Here is a 24,852-nt window from a genome sequence, read left to right as displayed (position 1 = left end):
CGAACCAAAACAATAATATCCATGTTTGCTTCAAACATTTAGCTGGTTAAAACAACTTGAAACGCACATTCGATTCAATAAAAAGTTTTTGTTCGCTTCAAATGCAACAATATGTTTGTTCCAAACAGATTTATTTTTGATGCCAGGACAAACTGAATTTATGTTTGGATTTACCTAGAATATGTTTGTTTTTAACGTAGTTTTTTCTGCGTGTATATGTGGAAACACACATAACCGTTATTAACTAATAACCTTTATGTGGATTCTCCCATAGCGGGTGGTTATTAACGCACACATAAAATTTATTTGTAAATTTCTTTAGATTTTTGCCAATAAAAATGTGTGGATTTTTATTAGTGTATATGCACTATCCAGCTTTCCACGCTCGGTAATGGCGGCTTGTCGGTGTGTAAAAATCAATCCGTCACTGTACTGTTTGACACTAGCTGGAGGAAAGCCCACTGGCGTTTCTGGGTGAGGGGAAGGGAAAAAAGTCTTTTCGCCAGTGAGTTTTTCTCCAGCTAGTGTCAAAAAGTACAGTGACCGATTGATTTTTACACACCAACAATCCGCCATTACCGAGCGTGGAAAGCTGGATATGCCGGGTATTAAGCCACCCAGAGTGGAAATTAATTACTATGTCTGAAACTTGATTAGGCATATGTACAACATGTGATATAGATTTAGTTCGGAAAAGGTATTGGAGGGTAACCGCCCCTTCGGTGGGCTTTGATCCCACGATCACAGTTCGCTAGACAGGTGCTTTCCCTACTAAGCTATTGGCAGATTCTCTGGATGTGATACACTGCGCTGCGTCTGTAATGCTCCCAAATGGGTACTTGCACAAAACTTCACGCGGCGAATCACTGTCGAAAGGTACGACCGCGCCAACCGATACACCGCAATGATATTCACCCATATATCACCCATATATAAGAAAAACCCATCTATATCACCCATATAAGAATCAAGTAAACGGGATGCAGAAAGCGCGGCGGTACCTTTTCTGAAGGGTTCGTCGCGTGCAATTTTGACAAAATCAGACAATACGAAGGACTTCCGTCGTCCACCGCAGCTTAGCGGGTACTGATGAAACCAAATTCCCAGCACCAGGTACCAGCCGATCTCTCATTACATTTTCAGAACTAACTCTCTCATATGTATTTTTGTACACATGCCGACCAAGTAGGATGAGTATTTAGTATTTTCCCGCTCCTATACACACTTGCTTCATCAGCAACAGCGCTCAATGAAGTAGGGTTGTGTGAGGTTGTGCCAGTTGGTCGTCAGATCCCGACCCGACCACACAAGCGAAGAGAGATCGCCACTCGAGTTCAGTAGATTCAAAGTTAATTGCCTACATGCCGGGTATTGAGCCAGTATTGAGTCAGCGTCACTGCTGTTATAATATAACCCTTTACGTATGGCATTGACATGGTTTTGGAATGAAATGAGTTTATACTTCAATCTCGACTTCAATAAATGAATTAAATTAGACATAGAAAACTTGAACCTCATTTTTCTCGGTTCAGCATTGTTGGTTTTTCGGCCCTAATCATATGTTGCTCGAGAACTAAAGATTAATCTGAATAGAAGTAATAAACTATAGAGGAAGATTGTCGCTGTCGTCACTGCCTAAACATCTTTTGCTGGCAAGGATAGGGCACTAAATGTCAACGAAGGAAAAATCAGTACGTTTTGACAGATAGCCCAAGCAACCAAAAGTTCGGATAAGAAGGGCTATTTTGGCTTAATCAGCTCTCATTTTAAGTAATTTTTCGTATGGTGGGAGCGTAAAAGTGAACTTTAGAGTCCCGTTAAGGATGCTTGGAACTTGATGTGAACCATAGTGAACCAATTAGTTCGGTTAAGAGTAATTTTAAGTAAAATCTGAACTTCTGGTTGCTTGGTAGGTACCCAACATGTTTGGGACGATAACAAAGGGAACCGAAGCGACAATCATCCTCTATAGTTTATTACTTCTATTTTAATCTGACATGCAAATTCTGATAGAATATTTAACAGCGTAGATCAAGACGTAGATTTATTGTCAGATTTTCTGGACATGATACACTGCGCGGCGTTTGTAGTGTTCTCAAATGGGTACTTGCACAAAACTTCACGCGGCGAATGACTATCGAAAGGTACGGTCGCGCCAAACGATACGCCGCAATGCTATTCACCCATAAGAATCAAGTAAACGGGGTGCAGAAAGCGTGGCGGTACCTCCCGCATAAATCTGAACCGTACATGGACCTTCACCATTAATTTCCATAACCATTAGTAAATACATCTCAGCATTGCCACAAAACGTCGTTCGCAACTATAAGTCCACACTACCATTAATGGTTTTGACATCATATGAAATGGTTATTAGCCGAATGACAATATGGGGAACGGGTTGTTAAGTTAGGTTACCATATAAAAATGATCATTCTCGCGAACAAAATTTTCGCCTCATTCTTTGACAAATGGTTGAGATACAATTCATTTTTTGAAACTCGAACCATATGACTTATTTGTTATGCATAGTTGAAGTCACTGAAAATACTATAAACGTTCATACTACTGGTTTTACACGTGAATCCGCACTTATTGAAAACAATATGGAAGTAACGTGTATATCCAGTCGCACATGTCAAAAAATGCAACGCGCAATATTATTGGAAAACAACATGAATTGAAATGCGAAACACGTTACATTTCAATGGATTGCTCTCGTTAATAAAATTAAAGAATGCGTTTCAGGATTAGTTTCCAAATATTTTAAAAATCGTAGATAAATACAAATAAAACTCATTCATATAATTTGTTGTAACAAATGATTTATTAGACACAATATTAAACAACAAAAATACTTATTTATTTGAACTTACTGACACACTATCGACAGTCAAATATGGACATAAAACGGTAGTCTCGACTGTAATGCAGTGAAATGTCGGCTGCGGCAGAAGTTCGTCCAATTATTTTTGTTCTGTGTTGCCGTTCCGTTCACCTGACTCGATGGCGAAGTTCACATCCGGGGATCCGAATATAACGGGTCAATTTTTAGACCTGTGAAATAGATGATTTTTCAACAAAATTAAAAAAAAAATAAATAACGAAATCTTCAATTTACTTCTAAGCTCTGCTTCTTTATAAAATTCATCACAACTTGTGAAAAAATCAAGGTAAAATAGTTACGTAGACATACAACTTCAGACTGGCGCCATAATGCTAATTTGTCAAACCGCACGTCAACTATAGATCGATGTTTAAAACACGTTAAATTTTGCTGTGAAATCTAGTGGTGTGGATTCAACTTCATTTCCTAAAAGTATAACGTGTATTGCTAGTGAATATGCACAGTGATTTCACACGTTAGACTCACGTTTGAAAAAACATTAATCAAGCGTGTCGATTATTTTCAGTGTATAAGAAGGCTTCAATTCACTGAATCAGCACCTTCTTATACTAAGGACACACCTGTGGTACTTGTACCATGGTACAAGAGGACAAGAAAATTGTTGCAAGACTATCTTTGATAAAGACAATAATTGGTATGGCACTCATTTCAAGATTTTTGTACCATGGTACTTATACCACCAGTGTGTCATTAGTATTATATGCAACATTGGTCAAAATTCTCGGAGCGGTGGGTGCATAGTTGACCAGTAGATTCCGTTCCGTGTATAAGCCTTTTCGGCCTTTTCTCATTTTAAAAATGACATCTCTACACATTTTGTAGATTTTCTGCCGGCAGGTTTCTTCGTGGTTTCTTCATGACAACAAAAAGCTCGGAGAACGCAAAATAAACTCAGAGAAGAAGTGATGCCATAGAAAATTTTGGTTGTAGCATTTTTATTCTTTTATGACTTTTATGCAGCATAGGTATTTAAAATGAGAATATTAAAAAAAAACATTATAAAAAATATTAGGATAAAATTTTTGATGTGATTCCAGAGTGGAAAAAAGGTCAACTAGGGAGCGGGACCGTTTGGGCAGCACCCCCTTATTCCCGTCCGCAATGTTAATAACCCTGTGTTTGTGGTATTTTCTCGGGTATTTTAATAATAATAAATTTGGCTTTTTTCAACACATAGGCTGATGGTACTGTACGTTTTGATATGCAGATCAGATTCAGAGGTTTTTCTCGATTTTGTATAGATAAAAGGCTCTGAAACTTTGCCTTAACATTAATTTTCAATTTAATTCAATTCAATTTATTAAACACATTTTCTTATACAATACATTGATTTTTCAGTCGCAGTCCGTACTGAACGGTTGTTCTACATAAAAACGCTGCATTTCTCGTTAACTCCTGAGATGTCCACAGATAATATTTAATATAATAAATAAGATAATATAATTTAATTGATTGATTCCAGCTTTGTGCGCATCTAATTTGTACCGAAAAGCTAAGAAAATGGCAACACTGCTGGCAGCGTCTCTCCAGAAAAGCGACTGCCTCATCGAGCACAGTTTGTTCTCTTCGAGTAAATTGATTCGCAGATTTTTTTGCTGCTAAAACTTTACTGAAAATATAGTGGTAAAACGTAATTTGGAGGCAAAATGCGGAAGGAAAATCTCAAACGTAAAGATGCCGATGATACCGAGAACGGATCGGACAACGAGGAGCAGGAAAATTCGCCTGCCGCAGCCGACAAGGATGAGGACACCGAAATGCCAAGTGCAAACGAAAACACTGAAGAAAATGGAGACTCGAAAGAGCCCGGCACCGATGAAGAGTTCGAAGATGCTGAGACCGGCGATGATAAGGATGCGAAAAAATCGGACGCCGCCAAGGATAAGGAAAAGGAAACAGACGATGAGGACGGCAAGAATGGTGAGGATAAGGGAGAGGAAGAGGACGACGTCCCGTTGAAGAAGGGCGGTCGCGGAAAGCCAAAGCCCAACAAAAAAGCTGTCAAGGAGACTAACGGAGATTCGGTGGAAAACGGTGATGGTAAGGATGAGGAGAACGGTGATGGTGATGAAGAGGAAGACGAAGATGCTGAAGAGAATAATGCCGAGGAAGATAAAGAGGAAGCTGATTCGGATTACGAGTCTGGTTCAAAGAAAACGAAGAAGGGGACTGCTGGTGAGTTACCGATTGTTCGTATACATTGGGCTTGCTTATTTTTATTTTATGCGGCTTCAAAAAAAAAGTCCAGCAACATTTAATAATGGATACGAATTTGTTTCATCCGATTTGAACATGGTTCAATTGAAGCCAATAATTTTTGCACTAGGGCCTTGTAATTCGGCTATCTTGAGCTTTCATTTGCCGATATTTTGATTACAATCATGTTATTCAGGCGGTAGTGCGTATCCCAATTTACACGTTTGTCTCCATCCATTTAATAAAAACATCGGAGGAGTGCTATCTTTCTGTACGTATCCACAAGCTCAGTTCTTCTAATTCCTAATTTGGCAACTGAGCGGCACTTGCGTAAACCCAACCCTAGCATGCGATTCCGATATGCTGATATCCAATAAAACCCGAATTATGGTCAGTCTGAGTAGTAGTGATCTTAGTTTTACTGAAAATAGTCATGTATAAAGAATACCTAAATTATAATTTTTCGGAACATTTTACCATGCTTAAAATTGATCAAAATAACTTACTCGGGGCTAGGTTTAATTATAAACAAGTTATTACAACATTACATGCCTGATTCGAGTTAGTTACACAATATATTGTCCATATTCAAACCTTAAGATCAAAAGTATCTAACATTTAGGGATTTAAACAATAGTATTCAATTAATTGTGACGCATGTACAATAAATTTTACTAAATATTTTAGGAAAGCGTGGTGCTCCCAAGAAAAAAGTATCGAAAAAAGCAAAACCAAAACCCGCTAAGAAATCCAAGAAAGAAGAAGTAGAAGAAGATGAGGAAGAGGACGATGAGGAAGAATATGAAGTCCAGGAGATTGTGGATCATCGTAAAGAGCGCGGTGGCAAGATGGTTTATCGCATTCGCTGGAAGAACTTTGGAGCAAAGGACGACACTTGGGAACCGGAGTCCACACTGTCTTGCCCGGACATTATCAAGCGCTACAAGGCGAAGATTGCGAAGGAGGAAAAAAAGAAGGAAGAGGAAGAAGACGACGATGAGGAGGAAGAATATGAAGTTCAAGAAATTATAGATCACCGTAAGGAACGCGGTGGTAAAATGGTGTATCGCATTCGTTGGAAAAATTTTAGCGCTAAAGACGACACCTGGGAACCGGAAGCTACCCTTTCATGCCCGGACATTATCAAGCGCTACAAAGCTAAGATCGAAAAAGAGGACTCTGCTCCACCGACAAAGAAAGGTAAACCGGGCCCAAAGGAGTCAGCCAAAAAGGGTGCTGCTGGCAAGAAAGACAAACCAAAGGCACCCCCGAAAAAACGTGCTACGAGAGAGGAATCTGAAGACGAGGAAGATGAAGATGAGGATGACACCGAGTACGAGGTGGAAAAGATTATCGAGGTACACTTCAAACGCAACGGACAACGGGAGTATTTGGTTCGCTGGAAGGGATTCTCCTCGAAGGACGATACCTGGGAACCGGAAGATAACTTGCACTGCAAAGATTTGATTGAAAAGTTTAACGAAAAGCTGGAAAAAACGAAGAACGCAACTGTCAAGGAGTTGCGAATGAACAGGAAGCAACCCGAACGGCTCAATTTGTCCGAAAGAGGTCACAAGACGTCCAAACGCAATGCTGGAAAGGTTCGGGTCAACTACTATGATGGAGAGTAAATCTTGTCTGAATGTGGAAATTAGGCCACTGGCCTAGAAAGACGGAGGATTACAATTAACCTATTCTTTATTGGTGTACCGTAGATTTAAGAGCGCAACTACACAAACAAATGCATCTTACCTTTGTATTTAGGCATGTAATCCAAGTGGAATGATGAGAACAGTTATCCGTATTCTTGTTAATGATGAATGTAGTTGAAGACAAGAAAATGAACAGTCAAAAGCTACTTCGACTCGTACAAGGATATAGTTTTTATTTTTCAGATTATTTTTAAATTTTTTCGGTCTGTATCTGGTACGTACTAGGACTGGATAATCAAGAAAATTATCAAAAAGAGTGTATTTTATTTTACATGAGCATTTGTATGAATCAAACTATCATAAATAATAAACTACTCTAGATTAATGGTTGTTGACTTGGAATATTATCTATGAGAAATTCGTCTTAAAATCATCTACATAGCCGTCTATTTAGCAACAGCAATTACTACTCTCAAAGCATTTGACCCATGAAATAGAACGGAGAGCAGTATGGGCCTTTGAGTAGACCGGTGTTCTGTGGTCTGCTCTATTCTTGCTGTGCGGTTCCCACAGGTTTTCGTTCCATAATGATCAGTTGTGCAGTGAACTAATAACATGTCGCGCAAATTGTGGTCTTCTCAACGATAAAATCTTTCCTTTGCTTTTCTCGTACAACAAAGTTGTACCGAAAGGCTATCATTTCACTGCAAAATCGAACTTTTTTATAGAAGTCTCGGAGAACCATGATGTTATATACCAATCGACTCAGCTCGTCGAACTGAGCAAATGTCTGTCAGTCCGTGTGTAGTTGATAACTATTGAATTTATTCACGATCGGTCATTGCGCTCAAAAGTTATGAAGAAAATGGTGTGTTGAACCATGTAAGCTTGGTTGGTTGATTCGTCATTACAACGTTTGCAAGAGCCGTAATGTAGGCAATTATTTATGATATCGACATTGTTGTTTCAAAAGGGCGAAAGTCGCAAACGTAAACATTGACTTCTTTCGCTGATTTCAAGAAGATTAGAGACTTCTGACCGTATTTTCCAGTTCCGTTCGATAGAAGACACGGAGCGCCACCAGTTCCATGTGGTTGTTAGCTGGGAGCGGTCCTAGTTGTTGAGGAATTTACAGGAAAAGTCATTGTTTACGTTTGCGACATTGGCCCTTATGAAACAACCGTGTCGATATGTATCACACTAAGGCGAAACCAAACGATTGAATCGCGAAAGGCATCGTCACCGCTAGATGGATTTTTTTTTTTTTTTTTTTTTTTTTTTTCCTTTTGATGGCACAGACCTGTTGGTCCATATTTGCCAAGTGTCAAATTAGATTGAATTAAATGACCATTTTATTTAAAATGACGGTTACGCGAATGTTAGACTATTTGACTATTCTCAAAGCATATGAAGGAAAACAAACTACAACGGAGCATGTTCGGACAGAAATCAATGGTTATATTCACAAGTGAAAGTTAAAAAATTCAAACATTAATCTTTGCCTGGTTGATAAACTCTGATATTTGGAGGTATTCATCAATATTTTTTTTCTTCAAAATGATATTTAGGTCTATTTTATTGTGGAGCACGGGGATTTGTTTCTAATCGTCGATAGTTTAGCACAGTCATATAGAATATGGTGAAGAGTTTCTGGTGTATTACAGGTTGAACAAAGGTCTGAGTTAATTAAATTCCATTTTACTAGTCTGTCTTTTGTCGCTGTATGAAATGTTCTGATTCTATTGATAATAATTGTCTCTGTTGTTGATAACCTAATATTGTAATACCATGGTTTTAGTTCTATTTTATTCATTATTTCATAGTGTTTCATTCCTTTTTCTTGGGATAGGATTTGTACTCATTGTTCCATTCTGTAACAAGTTCTTGTTTGAAATTCAATAAACAGTCACCCATAGTAAGTGCGTAATTTTCCTGTTGTATTCTTTGTATGCCTAATTTTGCCGCTGTGTCGGCTCTGTCATTACCTGTTAAATTGATATGTCCTGGAATCCACTGTATGATTATTTCATCAAAATGATTGTAACTTATTAATGTAATGAGTTTATTGATTAAATAATTGTCTTTGTTAGTGTTTAATAATGCTCTGCAACTACTTTGAGAATCGGTTAAAATTACTATTTTTGTATGATTTGTACAAATTGCATATTCTATGGCTTCAATTATTGCGACTAATTCTGCGTTCATTATTGAGAAGTGATAACTAAGTTTGAAACTAAAAGACTTTTTGTTCTCTTCGTCATAGAAACTACACCCTACACCCTGGCTGGTCTTTGATCCATCTGTAAAAATCTTAAAATGTGTAAAATAATTTTCTTCAATAATCTTTTGAGTTAGAAATTTCTGCATTGCAATAGGAGTATTGTGTTTGTTCAGATTTTTTATGGTAGAATGTATGATGAGTTTGTCAATATCATTAATTTGCACCGTATTATTATTTGGAATTTTTAATTAAAGAATGTGAAAATTATTAAGCGAGGCTATTTTTTCTAAATAAGATGTAAATTTGGGTAGCTCATTAGAGTTAATGAGTTCAGAAAGTTTATCTAAAATTGGACTATTACTGTAATACAATGTTTTGAGAATTTCTTTAAAAGTTAAATATTGTGCTCTGTATTTTAAGGGTAATTCACCTGCTTCTGCATATATAACATGTATCGGTGTTGATTGTAAATATCTAAGGCTTGTTCTGATGGACAAATTTTGAACTTTTTCTAATCTATTGAAATCTGTTTTTGAAGCCGAGGAATAAACTGAAATACCATAATCTAAAACGGATCTAATTATTGAGTTGTTGATTTTTTGTAAGGTTTCCGGATGACAGCCACCTTTTTTTCTACTGAGCATTTTAATGATATTATTTTTTTTCTTTGCCTTGATTGTGGTTTCTGTTATGTGGGTTTTGAAATTAAGCCGGTGATCTAACCAAATTCCGAGGTATTGATGGACTGGTTTCAATTCTATTTGATTATTGTTAATATGTACATTTAAATTATCAGGGATGTTATTCGTAAAACAGACTGTTCCTGATTTATTAGGGTTTATTTGCATTTCTAAAGTTTCAAGCTCGGAGTTTATTATGTTTAAAGATGAGTTCATTTTATTTTCAGCTTCCGTTATATCGTTTCCTTCTGATACTAAGGCAAAGTCATCAGCAAATTGAATTAAGATGCTTTCTATTTCAGTTGAGTGGAGTTTGGAGGTGTAAATATTGAATAGAATGGGAGATAAAGGACATCCTTGCGGAAGTCCTTTATTTGTCTGCCTACGAATACTGGTTCCATCATTAAGTGTTAAGATAATAGTTCTTTGCTTTAAATACATGTACAGCCAGTTAATTAATTCAGATGGATAATTGAAATCTATGAGTATTTCTAAAAGTTTAGTAATATTTACATTATCAAAGGCCTTTGTTAAATCTAGAAAGGTAACTAAAATAACCTTTCTATTGTTTTTGGCAGTATTAATCAATGAAGTCAAAGTATTTACACAATTTACAGCTGAAGTTTTTTCTCGAAATCCAAAAGAATACTTAGGAATAATGTTATTATCAATGGTAAATTTAGTTAAAACTATTTTAACTTTAATATTTATAGTTTTAAGAAAAGTAGAAATCAAACAAATTGGTCTGTAAGATTCAGGTAGATTTTCTGGCTTCCCGGGTTTTAAAATTGGAACACATTTAATATTCAACCAGTCATCGGGTATATTTGTAGTGGAAATAACTATGTTACAGATCAATTCTATTTTTTTCAATAATTCGGGACTGAGTTGTTTTAACAGTAAGACACATTATCTAAAGTTGGGGACTTGATAACTTTAATTGCATCATTATAACTAATTGATAATTTATTTACAGTGGGTAAAATAGAAAATTGAACATCGTTGGTTATGTTAGGGAAATTATTATTCATAAATTGAGTCGATAAATTTACATCATTCAATAATATTACATTTTGCTTTTTATTAAAACCACCGCTGATCAGTTTAACTGTTGACCATAGTTGTTTAATATTTAATTCAGGAGTCAAAGTATCAGTTAATTGATGAAAACATTTCCTTTTTTCTTTTCTGATTTTAGCCTTAAGAATAGTTCTTGACTTTTTGAAATCTAAGAAATGTTCTAAGGTTAGACTATTACAGTATGTTGCTAATTTCCTATTTTTTTCGTCGTATAGTTCTTGAATTTCAAGAGTCCACCATATTTTTGGTTGAAATTTTTGGTTAGGTTTATATTTCGCTTTTGTTATGTTGTGGTTAAATATGTTAATTAGTTCTTCTGGAGTATTTATTGTACAAGGGTCAATTTTATTTAAATTTTCTATTGCTTTTTTGTTGTTAACTAATTCTTTGTTACAGAGATGTTGTTTTGCTGCATTTATTATTTGGAAATTTATGATCTTATGATCACCACAAATTTCCTCATCTAACACTGCCCAATTAGTTTTAGGAGCTATGCCAGATGAAACAAATGTTAGATCAATCGCTGATGGAGTCGTATTAGGGGGTTTTATCATGGTCGGGGAGCCATCATTAATGGAAATAAGATCTCTATTCTCAATCATATCAACTATTAGTTCTCCTCTTGGACAGATTTTAGATGCATTATTCCATAATGGATGATGTGCATTGAAATCTCCTGCTAAAACTGTACCTAAATTAACTTTATCGATGAAATCTAACAGAAGTTTGAGGGGATTTTTAATTTGATTGTTATTAATTGGACTTGGGGGAATGTATATTGAAATAAACAAATAAGGTTCAGATGTATTAATTGTTTGAATAGCTATTGCTTCTATTGGATGGATATTTGGCATTTTTAGGAGTTTGAAGTCTATTTCATTCTTAATCAGAAAAGCAACTCCACCATAACCTTTGTCACGGGTTTTTTTCGGAAACTTATATCCTGGAAAGTTAAAATCTTCTTTTGGTTTGAGCCAAATCTCTGATAAAAAAGCTATGTCGATTTTGTGTAATTTTAAGAAATGTGTAAGCAAAGACCGGTTTGAATTTGGACGAATACTGTTTATATTATTTTGTAGAATGTTCAAATTCCTGAATTTAGACATCTTGTGTCTTATTATCCGGTGGTTCGGGTAATCGCAAAATTTCCGGGTTAACCAGCTCATTCAGCTGTTTATTAATATTGATGAGTAGTTGTCGATTATCTGATTTACTATTTTCTTCATTAGTCGTTGAAATATTGTTCATAATTGTTTCTTGAATTTCCTTGATTTTGGTGATCAGTTTTGTGACATTCAATTGTTTAACTATTTCTACTTTGAGTTGGTTAACAATCTGTTCTAGTTCAGTTTTGGTAATATATTCAGATGTTGTAATATTACTGTATGTTTTAGATTGACTATTTTGAATCGGATTATTAGTTGGTTGCTGTTGGGTGATTGGTTTATTGGGATTATGTCTTAGTTTTTCATTGATTATGGGAGTTTCTGTTTGGATTTCTGGTTGGGTGAGAATCGGGAACTGAGAGTTATCCTGGAGCCTGTATTGAATTTGAGAGGGTAATGGATATGATCTGGCGGCTTCTGCAAATGTTAATTTATTGTATGCCATAGATTTTCTTATGTTATCCTGTCTACCTTTTTCCCTGCACTCTGGGTCAAAAGCTTTATGTCCTGCTTTGCAATGCCAACAGCAAATGCTAAGTGACGTACAATCTTTTCCTTCATGACCTTCACAAGAACAATTAATGCATCTTACTTTTGGGGACTTGCATGCTTTTGTGGAGTGCCCGTATCTGACACATCTTACACAGTACTTCATGGGAAGTACGTACAAACCACCTTACATGGCTGACAAAATTTTAACCTGAAGGGGAAGGTTTTCCCCTTCGCCATAAATCTTGATTGAATATGTTGGAACCAAGTTTTTTTCTGTTTTTTGATTCTCTGTATTTTCGTTATTTTAATTCTGTTGGATTCCAGGTTATTCAAAATTTCCGATTCAGATATAGACGGCGGTACATTCCTGATGACACCAATGGTCTCTTTGTACATAGTTGGCACAAAAATTTTATATTTGAAGTCCTCGATAAGCACCCTTGAATTAATTAATGGTTCTGCGTGTCTGGGATTTTCAAAAATGATTTTGAATCTGTTTCTACCGGCTTTTACGAGATCTTTGTATGTAACTTTGATATTGCGTAGGAGTCTTGCTATTTCCATAATATGAATTGGTTCGGAGTTCTGTTCATTCGGTTCAAGAATGAACGTTTTGAAAATTTTGTTTTTATGCCAACCGTCCCTGAGACCATCGTTGCCATCTGTTTTGTTCTTGCTCTTGTCCTTATTTTTGTCTTTGACCTTTTTTTCATTTTTGTTCGTTCCGGTGTCCATTTTCTGTTTTTTGCATACTACGTTACCGTTAGTATCCATTTTCCTGCGTAAGTTACCTTCCGTTTTTCCTTCTGTAGCTGAATCGTAGTCTGTTATTGTCTCGTCATCTTCAAGGGGACTAACAAATCCCCCGCTCTCATCTTCACTGTCGTTCATCAAACGAGGATCATTTGATCACTCGTTGACTCACGAAAACACTCCTATCAGCACTTGATAAACAAAGCAAAGATCTATGGAATAGCAAAAACTTGTTCACAAACCACCTCTATCTTCACAATACACCGTATGCAGAGAAATCACCACCACAACGCCGACAATAGTCAAAAGTTGTGGTTTATTAACAATCGTATTAAAAACGCCGCGAAATTCAACACTTGAGAATATTTTCCAACGTCCGTCTTGCACCAAATTTGGAGGGAGAATGTAGATGGATTTATTTGGGTTTTGCCTTTCTCGTACAACTAAGTTGTACCGAAAGGCTATCATTTCACTCCAAATTCGAACTTTTGATAGAAGTCCCGGAGACCCATAGTGTTATATACCATTTGACTCAGCTCGATGAGCTGAACAAATGTCTGTCTGTCCGTGTGTGCGTGTGTGTGTATGTGTGTGCGTGTGTGTGTGCACAAAATGCCATAAAAAACATTAGCCAAATTTTCACATAGAAACTCTTAATCGATTTTCTTGCAACAAGTTGCATCCGACGGAGACTAAAACGCTGTTGATCACTATTGAATTTCATAATAATTGCAAATTGCAAAAAATAGATAATATTAAAATAGTGATGAGACATAGTCACATAGAACAATAATGTGTTATGAAAAATGCCTTGCATCTATGAATATTTTTTAAGTTTGTCCGTAGCTTGCTCCCATTAAGAGTTTCATCGTACTATAAAGATGCTCGTGTTGCACGCATTTAGGCGTAAGTATGCTCTTCGTTGAGTTCCATAGTACTATGAAATTGTCCGAAAGTCAAAATTCGAACATAGGAAATTCGAGAAACTTTTGGCAGCGCCATCTGTCGTCTACTAGTGTAAATTTTCTATCATAACATTAGACGGTGTAACTGTTTTACCTTTCTTGTACATCATCGAGGTGTAAGCGTAAAGGCTACATTTATTACCTTTTTCCGCGAGAAAGGCGCCATCACCGCTAGGTGGATTAATCTGGGTTTTTTCTTATGTCATTGCATTTATTATGGGCCGATACCATGAAATAGTAAGGTAATCACGACGGTTTTATTAGCGAGGTTTATGAAAAGGTGTAAAGAGGCCCGTTTGCGTTGCGTTTGAAAGATTTCCCATGGAAAAACAGTCAAACGCAACGCAAATGTATGTATGTGCGGAGCTCTTTAAGTATAATTAGTTGGCATTTCCAGTGACTATCGAAACGTGTGTTTTTCTGGAATAACGATTAAACGCTGGCGCACCATCGTTTTTTTGTCTCTCGTATACTAAACTAACAAAGTATCAGCATAGACAAACAGACGTAACAATAGAATAATTACCATCGACCATGACTTTAACGTTGTCTGTGGTATCAGTATCACTAAGTGTACGAACAGGAAATTCATGCCACGTAAAAACAGAAAAAGAGTTGTAAGTAGAGATGAAACGATACCACTAAGGTATCGATACTTTATGCTATTGTACTGTGCGGTTGTCTGTTCTTTTTGCTGAAGAAAGTTTTTAATACTACCCGAAGCGATATTGATTTCCACAGTGCTTTTCAGCGCTATTTTTACCTAGTGATCCCGTTACGATCTTTGCTGGGACCCGTGCCTTCGTATTACGTTGGACCTGTTTGCGGAAGTAAAATGCCAACAAGCGGTGGTAATCCTGCAGGGACACCGTTCTGAAAAAAAAACATCTTAGAAGGTCACGTCTTAACGCTCAGCAATGAGCATTAATGAAAACATAAGGGAAGGGGGAGTCTCTGAATTCTCCACTTCCTTCTAAGAAACAGGGTTTCAAGACCGATCTGCTAAAACGCGGAAAAAATAGAAGGAAGCTGGAGACTTCAGATATTCCTCCTAACTCTAACATTGGAAATAATTCTTCTATCGAACTCTGCAATCAGTTCGGGGCCGTCCAGAAACCACGTGGTCATATTTTTGAAGATTTTCAACCCCCCCTCCCCCCATGTGGCTTATCGTGGTCATTTGGCAGAAAAGCTGCATGTATCCGCAAGTAGGCTCCGCCAAAGCGACCGTGTGCCGCTCAAAGCGCACAAGCCCAAGTCCTGGTGTTAGGTGGGACGCTAAACAGCCCTGACACGACGGCCCTCCGACGAGACAGGAGGTTTGCGCAGGCCCAATAAGCCGCCTCTAAAAACAACTATTACGAACGACATAGAAGATAATACGACTCGATACAATCGGCAACGACCTAGGCGACGAATAGAGGATCACGATTGGAAGCTTGGAACATGGAACTGCAAGTCGCTAGGCTTCGCAGGTTGCGACACGATAATCTACGATGAATTACATCCCCGCAACTTCGATGTCGTAGCGCTGCAGGAAATCTGCTGGACAGGACAGAAAGTGTGGAAAAGCGGGCATCGAGCGGCTACCTTCTACCAAAGCTGTGGCACCACCAACGAGCTGGGAACCGGCTTCATAGTGCTGGGGAAGATGCGCCAACGCGTGATTGGGTGGCAGCCAATCAACGCAAGGATGTGCAAGCTGAGGATAAAAGGCCGTTTCTTCAACTATAGCATCATCAACGTGCACTGTCCACACGAAGGGAGATCCGACGACGAGAAAGAAGCGTTCTATGCGCAGCTGGAGCAGACATACGATGGATGCCTACTGCGGGACGTCAAAATCGTCATCGGTGACATGAAAGCTCAGGTAGGAAGGGAGGAAATGTATAGACCGGTCATCGGACCGGATAGTCTGCATACCGTATCGAATGACAACGGCCAACGACGCATAAACTTCGCAGCCTCCCGCGGAATGGTAGTCCGAAGCACTTTCTTCCCCCGTAAGAATATCCACAAGGCCACATGGAAATCACCTAATCAAGTAACGGAAAACCAAATCGACCACGTTCTAATCGACGGTAAATTCTTCTCCGACATCACGAACGTACGCACTTACCGCAGTGCGAATATTGAATCCGACCACTACCTCGTCGCAGTATGTCTGCGCTCAAAACTCTCGACGGTGATCAACACGCGTCGGAGTCGTCCGCCGCGGCTTAACATTGGGCGGCTACAAGACGGTAGACTAGCCCAAGACTACGCGCAGCAGCTGGAAGTGGCACTCCCAACGGAAGAGCAGCTAGGCGCAGCATCTCTTGAAGATGACTGGAGAGATATTCGATCCGCCATTGGAAGCACCGCAACCGCAGCACTAGGCACGGTGGCTCCGGATCAGAGAAACGACTGGTATGACGGCGAATGTGAGCAGTTAGTTGAGGAGAAGAATGCAGCATGGGCGAGATTGCTGCAACACCGCACGAGGGCGAACGAGGCACGATACAAACGGGCGCGGAACAGACAAAACTCGATTTTCCGGAGGAAAAAGCGCCAGCAGGAAGATCGAGACCGTGAAGAAACGGAGGAACTCTACCGCGCTAATAACGCACGAAAGTTCTATGAGAAGTTGAACCGTTCACGTAAGGGCCACGTGTCACAGCCCGATATGTGTAAGGACATAAACGGGAACCTTCTTACGAACGAGCGTGAGGTGATCCAAAGGTGGCGGCAGCACTACGAAGAGCACCTGAATGGCGATATGGCAGACAACGGTGGCGGTATGGTAATGAACCTAAAAGCACGCGCGCAGGACATGCGACTTCCGGCTCCGAATCTCCAGGAAATCCAGGAGGAGATCGGCCGGCTGAAAACAACAAAGCCCCTGGAGTTGACCAACTACCAGGAGAGCTGTTTAAACACGGTGGTGAAGCACTGGCTAGAGCGCTGCACTGTGTGATTACCAAGGTTTGGAAGGATGAGGTTCTGCCGCAGGAGTGGATGGAAGGTGTCGTGTGTCCAATCTCCAAAAAGGGCGATAAGCTGGATTGTAGCAACTACCGCGCAATCACATTGCTGAACGCCGCCTACAAGGTACTCTCCCAAATTTTATGCCGTCGACTAACACCAATTGCAAGAGAGTTCGTGGGGCAGTACCAGGCGGGATTTATGGGTGAACGCTCTACCACAGACCAGATGTTCGCCATACGTCAGGTATTGCAGAAATGCCGCGAATACATCGTGCGTACACATCATCTATTTATCGACTTCAAAGCCGCATATGATACAATCGATCGGGACCAGCTATGGCAGCTAATGCACGAAAACGGATTTCCGGATAAACTGATACGGTTGATCAAGGCGACGATGGATCGGGTGAAGTGCGTAGTTCGAGTTTCAGGGGCATTCTCAAGTCCCTTCGAAAACCCGCAGAGGGTTACGGCAAGGTGATGGTCTTTCGTGTCTGCTATTCAACATCGCTTTGGAGGGAGTAATACGAAGGGCAGGGATTGACACGAGTGGTATGATATTCACGAAGTCCGTCCAGTTATTTGGTTTCGCCGACGACATTGATATCATGGCACGTAACTTTGAGAGGATGGAGGAAGCCTACATCAGACTGAAAAGCGAAGCTAAACGGATTGGACTAGTCATCAACACGTCGAAGACGAAGTACATGATAGGAAGAGGCTCAAGAGAGGTTAATGTGAGCCACCCACCACGAGTTTCTATCGGTGGTGACGAAATCGAGGTGGTTGAAGAATTCGTGTACTTGGGCTCACTGGTGACCGCCGATAACGATACCAGCAGAGAAATTCTGAGACGCATAGTGGCTGGAAATCGTACGTACTTTGGACTCCGCAAGACGCTCCGATCGAATAGAGTTCGCCGCCGTACCAAACTGACTATCTACAAAACGCTTATTAGACCGGTAGTTCTCTACGGACACGAGACCTGGACGATGCTCGTGGAGGACCAACGCGCACTGGGAGTTTTCGAAAGGAAAGTGTTGCGTACCATCTATGGTGGGTTGCAGATGGCGGACGGTACGTGGAGGAGGCGAATGAATCACGAGTTGCATCAGCTGTTGGGAGAACCATCCATCGTTCACACCGCGAAAATCGGAAGACTGCGGTGGGCCGGGCACGTAGCCAGAATGTTGGACAGTAACCCGGTGAAAATCGTTCTCGACAACGATCCGACGGGCACAAGAAAACGAGGTGCGCAGCAGGCAAGGTGGATCGATCAGGTGGAGGACGACCTCCGGACCCTCCGCAGACTGCGTGGTTGGTGAAGTGCAGCCATGAACCGAGCTGAATGGAGAAGTCTTTTATGTGCAGCACAGGCCACTCTGGCCTTAGTCTGATGATAAATAAATAAATCGGCCTAACTAAAACATATGGTTTACCCGATCAATTTTGAAGATGGCCAAAAACAGGAATTTCAACTGATTCAAAATCTTGTAATCTTGTAATATAAACGCACCCTCTGACCATAGCCTATCTGCGTTGTACCGCTGAGCGATACGTCTATTGGGCAACACGTCCGGTGTGCACTGCACTAAGATCTCCTTAGATGCAACCGGACCGAGATCTTACTTAAGGCTCCGAAGGGTCCGTTTCGTTGTGATATGTTGCCATAAAATAGAAATGTATGCACTTGCTTTTCTAATCTACGGTAATATTTAAATTTACTAATGATATTGATTATTCACGATGTATCTAAATATGTGACAAGTAAATTCATTCATCGATCAGATTAGAACGAGCTCAGTGCAATTAAAATATAAACGCAATACTTATCTGCAGTACACAGAAGATGTTGGGATTATCCTTAGTAATCACGTAGTGAACACAGAGTTCCTGTATTGACGGTGGTTGTTATGAATATGAATACCACTGCTGATACCGGAACTAAGAGATTTTCTTCATCATTGGTCGTCTGGAAAGAGGTAGATAAAAGAATTGGGCCGCTGTCACTCGCCGGCCCGCAAAACATTAGTAAGTAATTACCCAACAAACAACGACAAGCTACAAACAAGCATCTAGGTTGAATTATTGTTTATTTGTGATCTTTGTATCTGAATAAAATGGATGCTGAATAATTTGCTAGACAGATTTCATTTCAGTATTTAATCTAACTAATATTCGACATGGCCTATTTATTTGTTTACTACCTTTATTTGAAGTCGAACTTACGTTTTCGTTTAATCACATTTCAGCACATTGGGGAAGTTTAACAATGTACTGAACTAATGATTTTTAAAGTTCTCTGTTCGACTATGATGTGATGCTCTGAAAGGGTGGTCGAATTGAGTTTGAATAGTAAGTTAATAAGCAGGCATTAGGCATCCTTCTTTACCTTTGTCCTACTTAACCATTGGATTTCACATTTATCTGATCTATCGCACAGTGGGAAAAAACATGCTTTTTCAGTTTGAGAGAAAATCTGGATTCTAGATCTTTTAATTTATAGAAAAATAATGATTTATTTTCAAGACATGCTTTTTATTTTCGTGATTTATTAAACTGTCGGAGATTATAACGAACGAAACTGCTGGAGCAATAATTGTCGGAGATTATAACGAACACACTTAGAAAGAGCTCAAGAGTTCGGTAATTAAAATCACCGAAAGTTTTCGGTAATTTAGCAAATTACAAATATTTCGGTATTTTCACTCGTGTTGACATAGCATTTTGCTGAACTTCGGTAAATAACGATATCTGTCATCATTTTTACCGAAAATAAGGTAAATTTAAAATGACATCGACGAAATAACCGAATTTTCGGTAACGTTAAACGTCAAGTACTCAATGTTCGTTTCCGCGTGGTTGAGAGCAGGAAATTTTTTGTTTCAAATGTTTCATCCTTGGTTTCATCCCACTTGCGATATTAATAAATTTGCGCTTTGAAATGAATGGTGATAACAACGGTGATAATATTCAGAGTGAGTAAGTAATAATTCATAGCAACACAGAACAATAATTTTGCTTATGATAGCTTTTGTTTTTTTTTTCTTCATGGTCTACCAGCTCCTATAGTCGAGATGACTTCCGTTGCTCCAGGTGATGCCTGCTCATACACTGGTTACATTCTGCTGATTGACATTTGGAATGACAAAATGTAGTTTTTCGGCCAATATTATCTAAGACTCGATTATCTTCCGGCGTCTGCACAGTTCTGAATCGGAGATTCCGATGCCCCTCTAATCGCAAATGGCGAGGCTCTACTTCCTGCTTTGCATGTTCTATTCTAAACAATATTATATAATGTTAAACTGTCGACAGTATAATAAAGCATTATTTGAAATGGAAGCTAATTTTTTATTTATATTTTTTGGATTTAATTTTCCAGCGAAAAAAACAAAAAGCTATTTTACAGAAGTTCGGTGCTACGTTACCGAACCATCGGTAAATTTGACAATCTTGCTGTTCGATACATTTTACAGGTCGTTCGGTAATCGATTGGTTTACCGAAGTCATTACCGAAAGTTCAGCTGTTGAGAATTCGGTAAATGAATTACCGAATTCGGTAATTTTTTCGGAGTGTGAATGAAACTGCTGGAGCAATAAAAAAAATCATGCATTCATGCGAAACTAAATTTACTAAAAGCCGGACATAACGCCGTTGAATAACATCGGAAAATTATTGAATCTTTCATGTGTGGAATCCCAATATTATCGCATGGATGTTGATCTTTATTGCTGCGAAATTGGAATAATCTTAGCATTTGACAATCATATCGCAACCGATTATCAAGAGATTCTGAGGAAGGCCGAATATACATTGATTTTATTTTCATAAATCCATAAATAGCATTAGGGACGGATTTTATTTTATCGTTTATCGACATTATTTTTACGTATTTTTCCTAGTGTGCGATGGTTATGACTGGCTGAACAATGGTTGAAATAAAAATCTTGTACAGTTATTAACAAACTGTAGTTTGACAGATCGACTTATTGAATAAGAGTCCAATTATGATTCATATTCAGCAATAAGATTATTTATGTTATGCACTGAGTGAGCCATATCGCGGATGACAACGTTACCGGCGGATGATCAAATGACAGCAGTTCGAGACCCGATTTAGGAAAATTTTAAAATGATTACATATATGAAAATAGCAATTGCTTCAAAATACGTTCATTGGAGATCTTACTGATGTTACCTTCTATGCGTTATTATTTTCGAAGAATTCACATGTAGCTGAATTGAGGCTTAGTAAAATGCTTATTAAAGATTTAACGAATTAGTTAATAAAGTTGTTTTCCAAAATGAGATGTTGTAGTTGTATAACTTCGCCAAAATTGTGTGAACAAAGCTTGAACAGAAGTTGTGATAAGAAATAGTACAGACATTATTCAACACAGCGCTGAATTAAATCATCACACTGATGTTAGTTCAACTAGTGAATGTTTGTTGGGTAATCTTACTACAAAGACAAAAATACAGTTCTAATAATACTGTCTTATTAATGGATATCACACATGCCCATCTGATACTCAACTTAACCAAAAACATATCCTCAATACTTAATAAAACGATAACTGTATATAGTTTCTATTATTGTCCATATATACCTACTATTCAATCTAGGATTCCAAATCGGATAAATTAATTCAGTTCCTAACTAAAAGCTTATCCTCAACGCTTTGGCTGTCAATAGTCTCCACAATATGAACCTTGAAGGTTATAACTTTGTTCAATCCTACATCTGTTTATGTATATTAAAACTCAATCCTAACTGCCCCGAAACCGCTTTCAACACATAACTGCTCCGAGCACAGCCACTACATGCGACCCACAGGACCCCAATCGAGGACGGCCTACACTATACCGTTGTGAGCTGACAACCTCTCCTGGGCTGTGCGACGCTGAAAACATGCTCCTAACGTTTGATGCCTAAAAAATAAAAATAATTAAACTAATTACACTAAATCTTACACTTTTGATCGAACCCGGCTGACATTCGCGTTAAACAATGTGTTCCATGAGTGCTGATCACTCATGATAACGCCCCGAATCGGCGAATATAATGCAGTTTAACGCAGAGTTTAAACCCTCTCTTGCGCTAAGTAATGCTGAAAACCTAACTTCTAGGAATTTGATTCGTAGAAACAAATTATACTGAAATTGGTGCGTGGCAAAATAAGTTATACTATTAGCTAATTTAGTTAAACCCTGACTACCCCACATTATACTGGCCCGTTTGGAGTCATCCTGTGGCACTTGGTCTTAGCATTCGTTTTCTTTTTAAATTCTATAACAATTGACCACGCTTACCCCCATATTAGTAATATGTAGAACGAATGCTTGACTATTACTATACTAAGTATAGTAAAAGACCGGAAGTAATAATTGGGCCAGCCACCACCAGGAATTTCAACTGATTCAAAATCAAACTAAACCCAGCATGGAAATTATAAATTTTCATGAATTCTAACATTTTGATGATGTTATCATGTTGTTGGTATTACTGTATTAGGATATATCTTTGGGTTCCTTTTGGTATTCTAGAATTTATTGTTATATTTTGGTATTTAACCCTTTCAGGACAATTTTTTTACATGGATTTAACGTACATATTTAGGGTTTTCCACTCGATCTTGCCAAAACTAGTATAGAAAGAACTGAAAAGTCGTATTTTTTTCTGGTGTAGGCCAAACTGCTCTGAAGTACAAATCCTCGAAAGTATCAAAAATCATGTCAAGAAACAAAATGTCCTAAGCTGAGAATATATCCACAAATATCTACACACTTAAAAGCGAAATTTTATTTCGGTAAAATAAAACAACGAACACGGTCGGCAAAGTTTGCTTTGACTGAAATCTCGTTGAATTTTGACGAAATTTGGTACTTCATGTTGATTGCAATCACTCGGTAATACATTTTGCAGTCATGATCGGTAAACTTTAAATCTCACCGGATTTCGGTAAAGCTCATCTGTCAAAAAATAATTTTAGACATCACACAAAAAGGCGAAAAAATTTGACTTGAAATTATTTTATTTCAAGCACACATAGATGCTTTTGGAAAACTTCTTTTGGTAAGCAACACATTGAAGAAAAAATAACACAACAAATTAATAACTATTATTTTATTTAAGCAAATTCATAAATGAGACTTGTATCCAACTGAGGCAGCTGTAGATTGTGCTGAATACGAGATTCGAGGAATCATACCAATCAACAGACAAAAATTGGAAAGGATATCCGTCGGAATCCCGTAAAGATTCCCGTTAGTATATAATTTTCCCATCCAGATGAAAACTGTGGAACTATTTTTAAATGTGCGACGCCGTTTTTATTCATCGAAGCTAAGCTATAAGCGCATCAGATAAGTTTTATGTATTGGAGAGAAATTGTTAACTCCCTAGCCGTTTTGGGTTTTTAACTGGATTGAATTTTTTTATAAAGCGTTTTCCTGAATATTTATCGTAAAGGTATACTAATTTCATATACATCGGACAATTTGCTTCCTTTTCATAATTCCAGTGAAAATTTGGGAGAAAATATGAGTATTAATGATATATGAAAATAAATCGAAATATATTTATGATTACATGTGTACAAACGTTCGAAAATATTTGTGTTTGCATTTCAATTGATTCACTTCAAAGAGCAATGAAAATAAACAAACTAATCATTTACTGAATTTCAGCAATACATTGTACTGAGATGTTCGGTAAAACATTACCGAACAGATCGGTGAAGCATTTACGAACAGTTCGGTAAATTTTGACAGTTGGGGGTTTCGCACAATTTACGACCTGTCGGTAATTTGAACTTTCACCGAGATTTTTGCCGAGATCTCAGCTGTTGGATTCTCGGCGATTTTTTTTGCCGGCTTCGGCGAAATAATTTAAGTGTGTATGTAATCATGAGACATGATATTACGGAGTTTTGAAACGACCCGATCAACCAAGTTCTGAATGATGAATCCGTACATCGCTAAGCATCCAAGCAGGTCCATTGCGCCGATGCGATTTCATTTATTACTTTCACAATCTACAATGAGTCGATGTTCTAAGATACGATATCGTCTGAAGTAGAAACCCTGCTTAAATATTTATAAAAATTTTCCATAACAATTAGGAAATTTCCAATAAAGAAATCATGGTATGAGCAATAAAAAAATTAAATTTTCTACAAATAATGCAAAATTTTCATAAGCAATTAAGAATTTTCCACAAAACAAAAATAAATTAACACTTTTAAAACCAAAAATTGCAATTATGAAAGAAGAATTTTTCATAAAGAAATCGAAATGTTTCACGGAAAAAAATACAAACATTCCATAAATAAATCAGTATTAGCAATAAATAATTACAAAATTTTCCACAAAATAAATATTTTTATACCAAAAATTAAAATCTTTCCACGAAAAAATCAATAAAGAACATTAAAAACGGAAATTTTCAATTAAAGCATTTAAAATAATATATAAATTGAGCATTTTTCCATAGATTACCTCTTCTATAAAAGCGTTTGAAGTTCATGGAAAATGTTATCAATTTGATTGCTTTCTTATTTTTTCATTGCTCTTTATTGATGTGAATGAAACCCAGCATTGCCTAGGTGTTGCAAATGTCACAATGAACTATTTGCAGCACCGCACTCCAGATCAATTTCCGTGCGTTTGTTTTGTTTTCCTCAACAGCTGATCCAAAATTGTATTTTATTGACTTTTTACATTTCCCCGTTAAGGTGATTATAGAATGAAGCCTGTGGTGAATTTTA

The 24,852-nt window shown here is 37.9% G+C and overlaps 1 protein-coding gene and 1 long non-coding RNA gene across 2 annotated transcripts; one reads left to right on the top strand and one right to left on the bottom strand.

Moving 5' to 3' along the window:
• Window positions 1–4,423: 4,423 nt before the first annotated feature.
• On the top strand, window positions 4,424–7,141 carry LOC134212411 (ABC transporter F family member 4-like). Its single transcript, XM_062690239.1, has 2 exons — window positions 4,424–5,083; window positions 5,792–7,141. Exons 1-2 carry the CDS (start codon window positions 4,555–4,557, stop codon window positions 6,733–6,735), a joined length of 1,473 nt encoding a protein of 490 aa, XP_062546223.1. The 5' UTR covers window positions 4,424–4,554; the 3' UTR covers window positions 6,736–7,141.
• LOC134212412 (uncharacterized) lies at window positions 6,986–7,993 on the bottom strand. Its single transcript, XR_009979271.1, has 2 exons — window positions 7,514–7,993; window positions 6,986–7,460 (listed from the first exon to the last, which is right to left on the bottom strand). It is a non-coding gene; the product is annotated as an uncharacterized LOC134212412 (long non-coding RNA).
• Window positions 7,994–24,852: the final 16,859 nt, after the last annotated feature.

Source organism: Armigeres subalbatus, chromosome 2 (genome assembly GCF_024139115.2).
Source record: "Armigeres subalbatus isolate Guangzhou_Male chromosome 2, GZ_Asu_2, whole genome shotgun sequence".
Classification (NCBI taxonomy): domain Eukaryota; kingdom Metazoa; phylum Arthropoda; class Insecta; order Diptera; family Culicidae; genus Armigeres; species Armigeres subalbatus.
The sequence above is the reverse complement of the archived record's forward strand: the minus strand, read 5'-3'. Positions and strand labels throughout refer to the sequence as shown.